At 40.0% G+C, this 14,296-nt stretch overlaps 1 protein-coding gene across 3 annotated transcripts in view; it reads left to right on the top strand.

Annotated features, from left to right (window-relative positions):
- Positions 1-14,296, top strand: part of si:dkey-225n22.4 (collagen alpha-1(XXI) chain) — a 159,265-nt gene that overhangs the window by 35,497 nt on the left and 109,472 nt on the right. For all 3 annotated transcript variants that reach the window (XM_055634805.1, XM_055634803.1, XM_055634804.1), the window contains exons 5-6: positions 3,263-3,488; positions 7,157-7,330. In XM_055634805.1, coding sequence (XP_055490780.1) covers positions 3,263-3,488; positions 7,157-7,330 — 400 coding nt within the window. The remainder of the gene's footprint in view (positions 1-3,262; positions 3,489-7,156; positions 7,331-14,296) is intronic.

Raw genomic sequence — 14,296 nt, 5'->3', positions numbered from 1 at the left:
ATTCATTAGATTTCCATCTCATCACAATATTGTTTACCCAGTTGGCAAGTCTAATCATTTTGTCCATTAATTTACGTTAATCCCCTCTCTTGTGGTTTCTTTTCAAGCTTTCTCCTAAACTCAATTGCTACTTTGCATGTAGTTAGATCACAAATGTAAATTGGTGGAGAGGGATTATCCAATTAAAATTCTCAAAGTATCTGTCTACTTCAATGAAAATTTCTAGGTAAAGAGCAAGGAGTTAACTTATTTCCCATTGTGTATATTGCTTTATCGGATCATTCCAAGTTGTTGCCTACTCCAAACAAATGATGTTGCTTTATTTCAAGACATTTCCTTTTGATAGATATCATCTTGCACATTTTCAGGGAAAGTCTTTTAGTTTAACCTGAATAACCTGATGTTACTTTGTGCTTCTGCATCTGTGAGCTAGAGATTGATAGATGGTGGTTATTCCCTGCCATTTCCTTGATCTGAGCAGTAAATTGTATTGTAATGGTACATCCATGTTCATACAGATGCACAATTCCAATACCTATCCTGTCCTCAAAGTCTCTTCCGTGGCGTGAACCGGTTGGTTCCCATCTTTAACCATTGGGTCCTTTAGCCTTCCTTTGGTGTTTCCTTTTCACTTGCACATCTTCTCCTAATGGTTGAGCCAGTACATAATCTGCAGTTGGAACTGAATGCAGTTTGTGAATTAAGACGGCTGTTCACAGCACCTGCAGGATTGTGGTCAATTTGGTTATCATATTTCTTCTTATGTTGCAAATCTGTGCCAACCACACTTCTCTTCACAGCACTGAAATGGAGATTGAGCAGTCAACAACCTCATTTGTTGTGGTGGCTCCCTATAACTATGGCTTGCACTGTGGTGAAGTGTCCCTTCCCAATCAAGGCACAAAGCAACTTCTCTGCTTGCTTAATTTTCATTTAATGATTATATTTCTTTATCCAGTAAGCAAACCATCAATTAATCCACTTAAAAAAGCACAAAATGCTGGAATAACTCAAAGGGTCAGGCGGCACTTTGCTGCCTGGCCCTCTGAATTACTCCAGCTCTTTGTATTTTTGACAGTCAGCATCTCTGGAGAAAAAGAATAGGTGACAATTCGAGTCGAACCCCTTCTTCAGACCCTAAAGCTCACAGTGCTCAAGCATACTCAGATTGATGAATCTCTGGTTATTAAGGGATTAAGGTTATGAGAACAGTGCTGAAAAATCACACTGAAGTAGAAGATCGGCCATAGTTTTAATGAATGACTGAACAGACTTGAAGAGCCAGTTAATACACTCCTACTCCAAATTCTTTCTTTCTTATAATACAATATTGAGTGAGATAGGTTACAACAGTGCTCCATATTGCACCCGTAACCATATTCATTCCTGCAGCAATATATTATGCATATTTTGCCATATAATCCCAAAGTGAATGTCAACTCACCCTGCTATTGCATTAGGAATTTTATATGGTAGAAATGAATGATGAATGTTTTGGTTCATTTTCCGTGCATAGACTAGCAATTGTCTGACATCCAGATATTTTGAATTCAGTTGTGGTGCTTATACCAGTTTCCTTGCTAGATTCTTTTCTGGAATTATGTGCAAGTTTTATTTTACTGTCATATCAAATATTAAATATTTAAATTCTTGCATCGGGTACCAAATAGTTTCAGATTTAAAATTAGGTATTGATTAATTAGGTGCTGTCGATTCCAAACCTCGATACTCTTTTGTTTGTAGTATACTGCCCCTATTGACTTCCCAAAATGCATCAACTCACGCCTATTGAGTATGAATTTCATCTGCCAGTACTCCACCTATCTTTCCATCTGAAGTATTCTCCTGTAGTTTTATACAGCATTCCTTGCTCTCTACAACACCACCAACATTTGTGTCACCTGCAACCTACTGTAACTAATCATGCCTCCATCTATACATCCATCATACATCAATACATCAAGTTTCTATCTATACATCCATCTACTGTCTGATATTTAGTACTACTGTCTCTGCACCATGGCTGAAGATAATTCAAAGGTTTCTGACATAGGAAAAGGCCATTCGAGCCATCAAATTTATGCAGTCGGATAAAGTACTACCCTGTTAAATGGCAGCCTTTAGTTCTGTAAGTCTTTTTAAATGTAATGAATGTGTTCAGCTCTCTTCTAATCCTTCATCCTATTACCTTGCATCAATTTCCCGATTTATCAAACTCCCTGAAGAGGGAGTTAAGACTTCCTCTTCAATTTGTCTCATGTTATGCTTTATCTTCCATGAAACAATTTCCTCTGTTCAACCCCCCTCAACAAAGCTGAAACATGTAAATAGAAATGTGGAAAATGCATCATTGTGTGAGGACAAACTATTCGGAAACTTATGGTTTGTTGAAGACAGGTTTCTGTGCTAAATGCAGTTGCAGAATCGGTATTGGTTTATTATTGACTCATGAACTGAAGCATTTCATTTTAGTGTTATCCAGGAAAATCATTCGACACATAAGTCACCAAGGTTGTGCAAAAGAGATAAAAATAAACAGACTGCAGAATATAGTGTTACAGCTGATGAGAAAGTGTAGATGAAAAACTGCAATGAGGTGAATTGGGAGATTGGGAACTCTACTTTAGCATGTGAGAGGTCTGTTCAGGAGTCTCGTAACTGTGGAAAATAAATTGTTCTTGAATCTGGTGGTACGCGCTTTCTGCTTCTTCTGTCCAACACAAGAGGGGAGAAGAGAGAATTGCCAGGTGTGAGCGGTCCTTGATTATTTTGGCTGCCTTCCCTTGGCAGTGTGGTGTAGATGGAGGCAATGGGAAGAGGGAGGTTAGTTTGTATGATGGGGTGGGTTACTTTCAAAAAATCCTTGCAATTTCTCGCGGCTTGAGCAGAGTAGTTACCATACCAAGCTGTGATGCATTCAGATAGGATGCTTTCTGTGCTGTATCTGTAAAAATTGTTCATAGTTATTGCAGATACACTCAATTTAACTAGCCTTCTGAAGAAGTAGAAGCATCAGAGTACTTTATTTACCACAGCATCAACATGGTTAGACCAGATCAAATTGATGGTGATGTTTACACCCAGGAACTTGAAGTTCTCGACCGTCTCCACTTTAAAACCATTGATACAAGCAGCAGCGTGTACTGAAATGAACCACACTTCCTGAAGTCGATGACTATTTCCTTTGTTGTGAATTCAAGAGTTATGAGTTCATCAGTTGGTTTAAGTATATGAAATCTAAAAATACTATTTGTTTTTTCAGAGAGATATTTCCGGAGGGTTTACCTCCTTCGTATGTATTTGTTGCCACACTGCGTTTAAAAAGCCCAACCAACAAGATGAAATTCGACTTATGGAGAATCCTGTCCAAAGAAGGGATTATGCAAGTGGCTGTGACACTTGATGGAGAACAACAGACTCTGTTTTTTACTACTACCAGTCTGGCTGAGGAGATCCAAACTGTGGAATTCAATGACAAAAGACTAAAGGTTGGTGCATGGATTTCATTCTTAATGCACAGTTATAATGTTTCAATCAATAACTGGTCTGGGCAAGATGCTATAACGAATCCTTAATTTTGGAGTTTGTATATTTATAAACATAAATTGTGATTAAGTAAATAACTTGCTAACCATATACACTGGATAGCAAAAATTAAAATGGATGGAAATTGTCTTGGGGAAATGTATTATGAACTTTATCACATTGACTGCCTGTTACAAGAACGGCCTTATATTCATCTCTATTGGTAGAGTATCATAGAAGTAATGTATTTTAGCCCATTTTATGCTGCCATTGGCTGTGAATTTCTGGTCTGTGTGTATTTTTAGAATGCCGCTACGAAAGGGTCTGTTCTACTTACGCGACTTTTTTCGGCGACTGCCGGCACCCGTCATAGGTCGTTATAGGTTGAGGAAAATGTTCAACACGGTGAAAATCCAGCGGCGACCAGAACAAGGTGCCACTCTTTGGGCGACTACTCACGACCATACAGGCTTCACCCCGTGACATGTTGCCAGGGTGTCGCCTGTATGGTCGTGAGTAGTCGCCTAGTCACCCAAAGAGTCGAAGCGTCTTTCTGGTCGCCGCTGGAATTTCGACATGTTGGAAATTTTCGGCGACCTATGACGGGTGCCGGCAGTCGCCGAAAAAGTCGCGTAAATGGGACAAGCCCTTAACACTGGTTAGGCTTGCTGTGGGGCTGATTTCTACTTGGTAGCCACCAAATAATCGTTTTGATTTTTTTTGGCATATAGAGGGGCATCGTGAGAACCCATCAGCACTCTGGCAATATTGGGACCAAATGTACTAATTATTAGTTAGAATGTTGCAACATTTTTGTCCATTCCGTTCTTTTGCATGCAATGTTATCAGGGGGACCACTTCCAAGGATTTTTAAGACCATTTAGTTTGTTCTGTAGGATTTGGTGTCCTTGTAAATGGAATAGTAGTCTTCAAATCTTGTAAGTTGTAGAAGAACAAACATACCAATAAGTAGTCATTGAACAGCCTATCTTCTGTGCTTGGCAAGCAACCAGTCAGGTTTGAGGTATGGAGCATTTGGAAGGAATTCCCATTATCTTACAGCGTAAATGTGTGGTTTGCTGGAATCTGCTGTGAATAATAATAATAATAATAATAATAATAATAATATATTTTATTGTCATTGCACATAAGTGCAACGAGATTTGGTATGCAGCTTCCATCCGATGTCACAACTTAAATAATTAATAAAATTTAATTTAGATACCCCGAAAATGGTTACTAATGAACCAATTGTATATGTGTAGAGGAGCTTAGCATGTGTATTAACTCACTGGACAACTCTATGTGACTAACTATTTCTAAATATGCATCTGCATGAACCCTTTGCAACCCTCCTTAATTTTCAACCACCCTTCGAATCACCCTTTGGCAAGATTTAGTGGCTAACTAGTCAGAGCCTTGGCTGGCTGTTGGTTAGTCGTTGAAGGCTATCTTATTAAAGGTAGGCAAGCATTAATCATGTCAGACCCTGATGTTCCAGCTAGTGCAGCATCTAAAAATTCTAGTGAATGAATTGGGCTAACTCATTTTGGACGTAAATGGGCGATGAAAATCTTCCTTTTCAAAATTAGGTTCCCACTTGCAATGCATTTGGTGTTGCATTTATTTTGAGATACAGGGTTTGAACAATTGGTTCATGTCTATCACTTGACATTTTCTACCTACAGTAATAAAAAAAAAATATATAGTATGTTGTTGTTAGAAAGCTGACACAAACAGTGCTGCAATGAGGTTCAATTTACTTCCCCTTATTTATTTGGCAATGATGAGTTTTTTGTATTTGTTTGTAATCCCACTTTGGAGCGTTCAATGCCAGTGGTGCGTATCCAAAGTAGAAAAATGTTCCATTTTCCAACCCTGACATCTCTCACCGCCACCCCATCCATTACTTCAAATGCAATCAGCAATGGGTCTTTCAGCTGCGAGGAAACAAGTCAGATTCCAGGATTCTGACCAAAAGTAAACATGCTGTGTGGAAAATGTCAAAATGCAGACGTGAATGTTGGCAACAGAAAAATAACTCTTGTAAAACAATAGTTGAGATCTTATTTTTTTTGCATTTTATATTTAGAGTCATAGTTTTAAAATATGGAAACGGGCTCCTCGACCCAACTTATCTGTGCCGATTAAGATGCCCATCAAAGCTAATTCCATCTGCATTCATTTACTACTTGTCCCTCTAAACCATTCATATTCATGTATCTCTTTTAGCTCTTAGGGCTAAAGGAATCAAGGGATATGGGAAAAAAGCAGGAACGGTGTACTGATTTTAGATGGTCAGTCATGATCATATTAAATGGCGGTGCTGCCTCGAAGGGCCGAATGGCCTACTCCTGCACCTATTTTTCTATGTTTCTATGTGTCCAATTGTATAGTAATTTATTTGATGCTGAAATTAATTTGCCAGATAGGTGATTCTATTGACATGTCTGCATATTTTGACGATGAAAGATGCACATGAGACTCCCTAAGTAATAGGTACCATGTATATTTACAGTAAACCTCTTCAGATAGTCCAGAACTATGGTGGTGCTGGACAGGCAGATTTTCTGGAATGTTGGGTATTACTGTTTTTAATAAAATCATGGAAACAAGCATTTCTGCCCAACTTGTCCATGATTGTCCTATTTACCTGGCCCATATCCCTCCAGACATGTACCTGCCTAAGTGTCTTTTAAATGTCAAAATCATACCTGCCTCCACCAATTCGCCAGGCAGCCCATTCCATTTACGTACTACCCTCTGTGTGAAAAAATTTCTTCTCAAGTCCCTATCAAATCTTTACCCCCTCGCACCTCGCACCTCGAGCCTAATACACCAATACCCTTTTACTTTGTTTTTTTTAGATGTAATATAGTATAATAACTTTACTGTGAGTTTAAAAGAAGTGCCGCGAGTCAGTGTGGGTGGGACTGATGATCGAGGGCGCCGATTGGACAAGAGAGACGTCGGTCAGTAGGCAGTGGGGCGGGGCATGATGATTCAGCGCGATGATTGGTGGAGGGAGGTGTTGGTCAGGGCGGAAGTAGTGGGGTGGGACTGAGGATGGAGCGCGGTGGAGGGGGGTGATGTCCTGGAGGAGCAAAGATCAGAGGGGCCGCCAAGTAATTGTGTCCCCCCCATGTTTTGACAGCGATTTCCGTGCCTGTATGGAGGGCATAGGTAATGGGGCCCCGGTGAGTTATACTGAACATTCAGGAATTCCATGTAATTAGATGCTGGATTCATGGAATTTTACTTATTGAAGATAAAATTATGTACTGTACATTCAATCAATAATTATACTCCAGTGTTTTCTATAGTTTGGAAAAATACTGAATTGTATTGTAAACAGATGCCATCTTTTGTTGCCAAATATAGAAAAATACTACTGTTGAGGGTGTTTACTTTTGAGTTTTTATTTCTGTCAGAAAATAGATGAAAGGAAATTTTGATGTGGGTGGGTAATAGTGGGAGCTTTCTAAAAGACTTTCTGAATTATACGATGTGGGAACAAGATAATTGCACATTAACTCAGATACTACTGAGTGCACAAAGTAAGGTAAGATTGCAGAGGTTTTTCAATTTCACTTCCAATTTTAATCTTATTCTATTTCTGTTATGCTCGTAGAGATTGTTCGATGAAGACTGGCATCAAATAAAACTGCTGGTACTAGAAATGGAGGTTACATGTTTCTTAGATGATATAAAAATTCAAAACAGACCTCTTAAACAAGTTATTCCTATTTTCATAAATGGAAAGACCCAGGTGGCCAAGCTTGTGAAAAGAGAAACATCTGTACCCGTAAGTAATGCTTATATTATCACATTAATTTAATGTCAATTCATGTGACCATTAAATGTCGCTGTCGTCATTTGCTTTGCAAGTGATTATTTCTATTAAATAAAATGACTTGGTACTTGAATATATGCTTAGTATGTAACAGAAAAGCAAAAATGCAATCTGCAGATGCATATAAAAGCAGGAAGTTCTGGAAATACTAACTAGGTTGGGCAACATCTGTGGAGAGAAAAACAAGTTTAATGTTGCAGGTCATTGTGGCCATTCATCAGAACTGTAATATTGAGAAAACAAAGTTTAGATACAGAAAGGGGAAAGGATGTGAAGAACAAAGGGAATGGCTGTGATAGGACAGAGCCCAAGATGGTCCACAGGGTGCACATGATAATGGTGTCTAAGAGAATGTAATGAAATTCATCAGTCTCATCTGATATGTCTGTAGGGGTGTAGACTGAGGGAAATGAATGACAACAAGTGGAAAGAAAAGAAAAGAAGAATTGGTGAAACAGTGTAATGCAGAGCACAGCAGTTCCTGAAAATGCCAGACATATTTTTGCTGGTCTGGTAGCATCAATGGATTAAGAACGATTGAGTTATTGGTACAGGTAAACACTCTTATATCAGAACTGGCCAGTTCTGACAAACAGGAAACCTGATATTGTTGAATTCATTGTCAAGTCCTGAGGGCTGTATCATGCCAGGATGGAAGATGAGATGAGTTGGACTGCAAAGATGGAAGTCAGGGAATGACAGGGAGTGACAGGCAATTGGAAGGTCCAGCTGACCGCTGCTGACTGACTGAAATGCCCTGCAAAGTGTTCACCCAATATGCATTTATTTTTATTCAGTGCAGTGGAGATCATGTCATGAGAATTGGAAAAAGTCCAATGAATTTCTGGTTTACCTGGAGGGACTTTGTGGATCCCTGGATGTAATAAGGAAAGAAGTAAAAGGGCACGTGCAGTTTGAAGGAGTGTGAATATTGGAGATGGAAGAGCAGATGTGGGAGTTATGGACAAAACAATTCCTTTGAGATTCTAAGAGATGGCATAATGTGTCTGGTTTAGTTTAGAGATTCAGTACGGAAACAGGCCATTCGGTCCACCGAGTCCGCGCTGACCAACGATGGTAACACTATCCGCACGTCTTTGGAGTGTGGGAGGAAACCGAAGTTCTCAGAGAAAACCCACGCGGTCACAGGGAGAACATTTAAACTCCGTACACCCAAGCACCCGTAGCCAGGAACAAACTCGGGTCTCTATAAGCACTGTAAGGCAACAACTCTACTGCTGCACCACCATGCCACCCCTGTGGTGATGGAATCAGTTTAAAGGTGGCAGAAATTATTTGGAATAATCCATTGCAGGCAAAGGCTGGTGAGGTGGAAAGAGGTACCCGAGCCTTGTTCTGGTCTGGAGGGGAGAGGCTGAGTGTAGAAGTGCTGGCAATAGCACAGGCCCAGTTAATGGCTCTTGTCAATTTTGTTGGAGAGAAATCTATTGTTAAATTAAAAGCAAGACAATGCAGAAGCTTTGGAATGGCACTTTTCCTCTCAACCATAGGAATTGCAACACCTGATCTTTTACTTCATCCCACCATTCAGGGACCCGCTTCATTCCATCCATGAGACATTAACTTGCACTTCTTTGAATATGGTGTGTTTTTGGTGCCTGTGATGTGGTCTCCCTGTATTGAAGAAAACAAATACAGATTTAATGACCACTTTACAGAACTTTTCCATTCAGTTTGCAAGAATGACCCTGAACTACAAATTGCCTGTCATTGTAATTCACCATTCCTTCCTATATTGACCCTTCTGTCTTTAGTCTCCTACACTGTTCCAACAAATCGGGTGTCGGGAGTTATGAGAGCAATGCAGAAGAATGGGGTTGCGAGGGAAAAATAGATTAGCTATGACTGATGGCAGAATATACATAATGGGCCGAATGGTTTAACTCTACTGTAACAATTTATTTATGAAAGTTCAAAGAACAGTACTGCATCGTCCATCCTGGCACATTGCAGTCCTCAGCATTGACCACAATAATTTCAGATAACCTACCTTTCCTGTTTGTGTCAGTTGTAGCCAGGTCTGATATAGCCATTCACCTGTAACATTAACTCAGTTTTTCTCTTTCCACAGATGATATCTGATTTGCTGAGTACTAACAGATTTTCAGTGAATTTCTGTACTCTGCAACTCAATTTCCAGCTTTCTCTTTATTGCAACTGGTTTAGTTTTAGATGTATTACTGTCACATGTAGCGAAGTATAGTGAAAAGGTTTATTTTGCAGCCTATCCATTTAAATCAGATAATACGACAAATATTGATTTAAGCCAAAATCGGAAACAACAAGTAGAGTGGAGGTTAATCCTGAACAGTTCAGTTAGGGATTAACAAGCATTTATCATGCCCTCTAACATGGCATCAATAGCAGTTGTGTCACCTTGACAACTTGGCCTCTATTGTAGGACAGGTATTCCTTTGTTCTCTCTGCCCTGACTTCCCTGCAACCAAAAATTTACTTTCAAGAGGCGCGAATCATTAACTATGCTTCTTTCCACAGATAAGCTGCTGAGTATCTACAGCATTTATTTTCAAATAGCATTACGTATGATTTGTTAATGTGCAAGGAGGGTGTGGGGGAGGGGGGGTGGGGGAGGAGGGGTGGGGGAGCTGTGGGGGAGGGGTGTGTGTGGGGGAGGGGTGTGTGTGGGTTGGGGAAACCTTCAAAACCTTTATAACTGTTGTACTATTTCACCGATCGGAACAAAACCTATTGTCTTGCAACAGAGGAGAATGGTGAGTAGGGTGGTGAAAAATCGTAGCGCTATGGGGGATCGTTTTTGGGCAACTTTTTTTACAACGCAGACAGGAAGTGGTTAAGATGAGAGTTTTAGTAATATATAGATAGATTACCACTTGAGACATTTTTTTGAGGTGACAAATGTAATGATTCTTACAGTAAAATGGTAAATTGTTGTTATAATTGGAAGTAATTTTCTTTGATAGGAACATATGTGCTTAAAATCGCACTTTTTTTTCACACTTTTCCCTTCCCCACAATGGTTCCATTAATGGGCCTGTCCCACTTAGGCACTTTTTAGGTGACTGCAGGAGACTTTGCAGTCACCACATGGTCACCGCATGTTCGCGGGTGGTTGCCGGGGAGTCGCCTTCATGGTCGTGAAGAGTTCCTACATCCTCATTACGGTCGCCGAGAATTGTTCAACATGTTGAAAAATTAGCGGTGCCTAGAATGAAGTCGCCATGGAGAGTGGCGAGAATTCTCGTGCCGTAGGTGGGTTGCCAAGAGGTCGAAGGTTCTCTTAGGGCAGTAGGTTGTAGCCGGTGCTGACCGATTAATATCATTTGATCATTGGGGGAAAAAAGCGTAAGCAGTAGTCTTCAGAACCAAGGATAACCGACCGGTAATGTTAAATTCCATCTAGCTTCACAGTTGTGTATCTCTGGCTTCTTAAATGTTGTCTCCACTCCTTCTCCCTCCTTCTCCCCCTTCTTTGGGGCTGTACTCCTATCTTTGGGGCTGTACTCCAAGAGGGCTGAAATACAGAAGTAAAGACATTTTGCTGAATAGTTGCAGGTATTTGGTGAGATAGCTCCATGTGAAGTGTTGGAGTGTACATAATGTACATGCCCTGGGAACAGTCCCTGGAGTGAGAAAGTTGTTCTGCAAGGAGATGTTTGTGTAAATTGATCTATTTTCATCAGCATTAAGAAGAAAGAGGTGATATTATTGAAACTTTCAGGATTCCTCCAGCTGAAGATTTCAGAATGAAGCGATGTATATTCTCTGGGTAAGAACTTGGTTATTAGGATTGAGATAATTGATCTATTTTCATCAGCATTTATAAATGTGAGGTGCTACACCTTGGCAGGACAAATCAAAATAGGACGTACATGGTAAATGGTAGGGAATTGAAGAATACAGTTGAACAGAGGGATCTGGGTATAACCGTGCATAGTTCCTTGAAGGTGGAATCTCATATAGATAGGGTGGTAAAGAAAGCTTTTGGTATGCTAGCCTTTATAAACCAGAGCATTGAGTATAGAAGCTGGGATGTGTAATGTTATCCCCATGTGTTTAAAATTGTACAAATTGTACAAGGCATTGGTGAGACCAAATCTGGAGTATGGTGTACAATTTTGGTCGCCCAATTATAGGAAGGATGTCAACAAAATAGAGAGAGTACAGAGGAGATTTACTAGAATGTTGCCTGGGTTTCAACAACTAAGTTACAGAGATAGGTTGAATAAGTTAGGTCTTTATTCTCTGGAGTGCAGAAGGTTAAGGGGGGACTTGATAGAGGTCCTTAAAATGATGAGAGGGATAGACAGAGTTGATGTGGACAAGCTTTTCCCTTTGAGAATAGGGAAGATTCAAACAAGAGGACATGACTTCAGAATTAAGGGACAGGTTTAGGGGTAATATGAGGGGGAACTTCTTTACGCAGAGAGTGGTAGCGGTGTGGAATGAGCTTCCAGTGGAAGTGGTGGAGGCAGGTTCATTGGTATCATTTAAAAATAAATTGGATAGGCATATGGATGAGAAGGGAATGGAGGGTTATGGTATGAGTGCAGGCAGGTGGGACTAAGGGGAAAAAAAGTTGTTCGGCACGGAGTTGTAGGGCCGAGATGGCCTGTTTCCATGCTGTAATTGTTATATGGTTATATGGTTATAATTGTCTTTATTCAGATTGTTGCAGATCCATTTCAGTGGGCTGTGGATGCTCATTTGTTAAGTATACGAAAGGCTGAGTAGGATACTGTGGAAACCAGGAGATAGGATGATGATGTAGATAAAACACAGTCAACCATGATCTTAGTGAATGGTGGAAGTGATTTGACATCTGAAGGATAAATTCCTGCTCCTATTTCACCTGTATGGCCTTGTAGACGTCTGCTGATAGATTCAAATTGGCCTCCTGACATTTAATGCTATTTGTAAAAACTGTTGCAGTTTCATGAAAAAAGGCTTGGAATGAAAAAACAAAATGCCGATAGGTCCACTTTCTATGATCAAAGTATTGTATATTGTATGATTATTGACAGACCTGAAGATGACTCTCATTGGATATGGGTATGTTATGGAAAGAAGAGGCGGTTATATTAGAAAGTTTGGTTTGCTCATTTATTCCACAGCACAATGCAGACCTCAGGTTATGTGCTTTGCTAACAAGGCCAGCATTTATTGCCCATTCCTAGGTGTCCTGCACAGCTGCCTTGAACCACTGCAGATCTCCTGATGAATATACTCTCTCAGTGTTACAGAGTAGGGTTGCAGAATTTACACCCAGCAACGATGAAGGAAAGGCAATATATTTGTGATCCAGGATGGGTGACTTGGAGGAAGACATAATGGCTGTAATGGACTCCCTACCACCTGCTGCCCATGTCCTCTTACTGCTGAGGAGCTGTGAACAAATGACTGACACAATCCATTTGTATTCCCTGATGACAAAGGAGATATCCAACTGTGTCTGTGCTAGTTTACAAAGCAATCCTAATGCCCACTAATTTTCCCTGTAACGTATTCTTCCCAACATTCCCATCAATTCCCCACAGATTATACATCCACTGATAATAAACAATGCTCAGTTATCTTGCCGACCTGCATGTCTTTGGTATTTAGGAGGAAACTGGAGCGCCCAGAGGAAACTCACACGGTTGCAGGGAGAATGTACAAACTCCATACAGCCAACACCCATAGTCAGGATTAAACCCGGGTCACTGGCACTGCAAGGCAGCAACTACCACTGCATCACTGTATGGCCAGGATTTAGGAGGAAACCGGAGCACCCAGAAGAAACCCACGGAATCACAGAGAAAATTAGCATATGAGGAGCAGACAGTTTCAGAGGTTAGGATTAAACCCAGGTCGCTGGAAGTGAGGCAGCAGCTCCACTGGGTGCACCACTGTGCTGTCCTGCACACGGACTGATAGATTCTCCTCTGCAGCCATTCATGTATTTACTTACAGTCCTTGGGGTCTGCATGGCTGCCTGGCCTTGGAATCCTGGGCATAACCCTGCAGATTTATGTCCATTTCCCCAGAATCTTATCATACATACACTTCGAAACAAAAGATCAGTATTGCCCATTATTTGATAAAGATGTTAAGTGCTGGATAAGATTAAGATTTTGAAAGTGCATAACCGTGGGCATAACCAGATCGCATAGTGGCTCAGCTCATCGGGCTGCTGCCTCACATCTCCAGTGACCTGGCTTCAGATTTGGCATCTGGTGTTACAAAATTTTGAGATTTTAAAAAATCAAGTCTGCAATTTATCCCATCAGATAAAGCATAAAAAGACGTTTAATTTGACACCTAATTCACTTTCATATCTTCAGTATTAAAAAAGTTATGACCATTTTCATACTCTGAAATTAGCATCTTGTTCCCTATTGCTTTTCGATTGACAACTCAAAAGCTGTGATCGAAGACAGTCAAAAGCCCATAACTTTCATAATAATTAAGAGAACTGAATTATATTTTCAGTTATTATAGATTGAAGCATTCAGAAACAAATATGAAACAATCTTACTTGGATGACCTGAAATTAAAGCATATAATTAGTTAGTTACCTAATTGTAGCTAATTACAAAATGCAATTACTAGATCTAAACATCTATCCATTTCTTAAGAAAAGGTTAACATTTTTAAATAGCCTAAGTGTCCAAATAACATTCACACAAGAATTCATAATATAACATGATTTTTAAATCTCATCGTCATGAATTTATAGGCCAAATGGAAGGAATTTAGTGTTTAATTCCCGTAAACTAATGGCCATTTTAATCATCTTGCAAGTGAGGTTTTGTGGAACGCGATCGTTGGAAACTTTGCGGTTTGTGGTGAATTTGAACCCCATATCGGCAGGAAAAACACTGCCGGTTCGTATATTTACATAATGACATTTTCGCTGATGAAATTTTGATTAAAGTA

This window comes from Leucoraja erinacea, chromosome 4 (assembly GCF_028641065.1).
Source record: "Leucoraja erinacea ecotype New England chromosome 4, Leri_hhj_1, whole genome shotgun sequence".
Taxonomy (NCBI): Eukaryota; Metazoa; Chordata; class Chondrichthyes; order Rajiformes; family Rajidae; genus Leucoraja; species Leucoraja erinaceus.
This window is presented reverse-complemented; position numbering and strand designations above follow the sequence as displayed.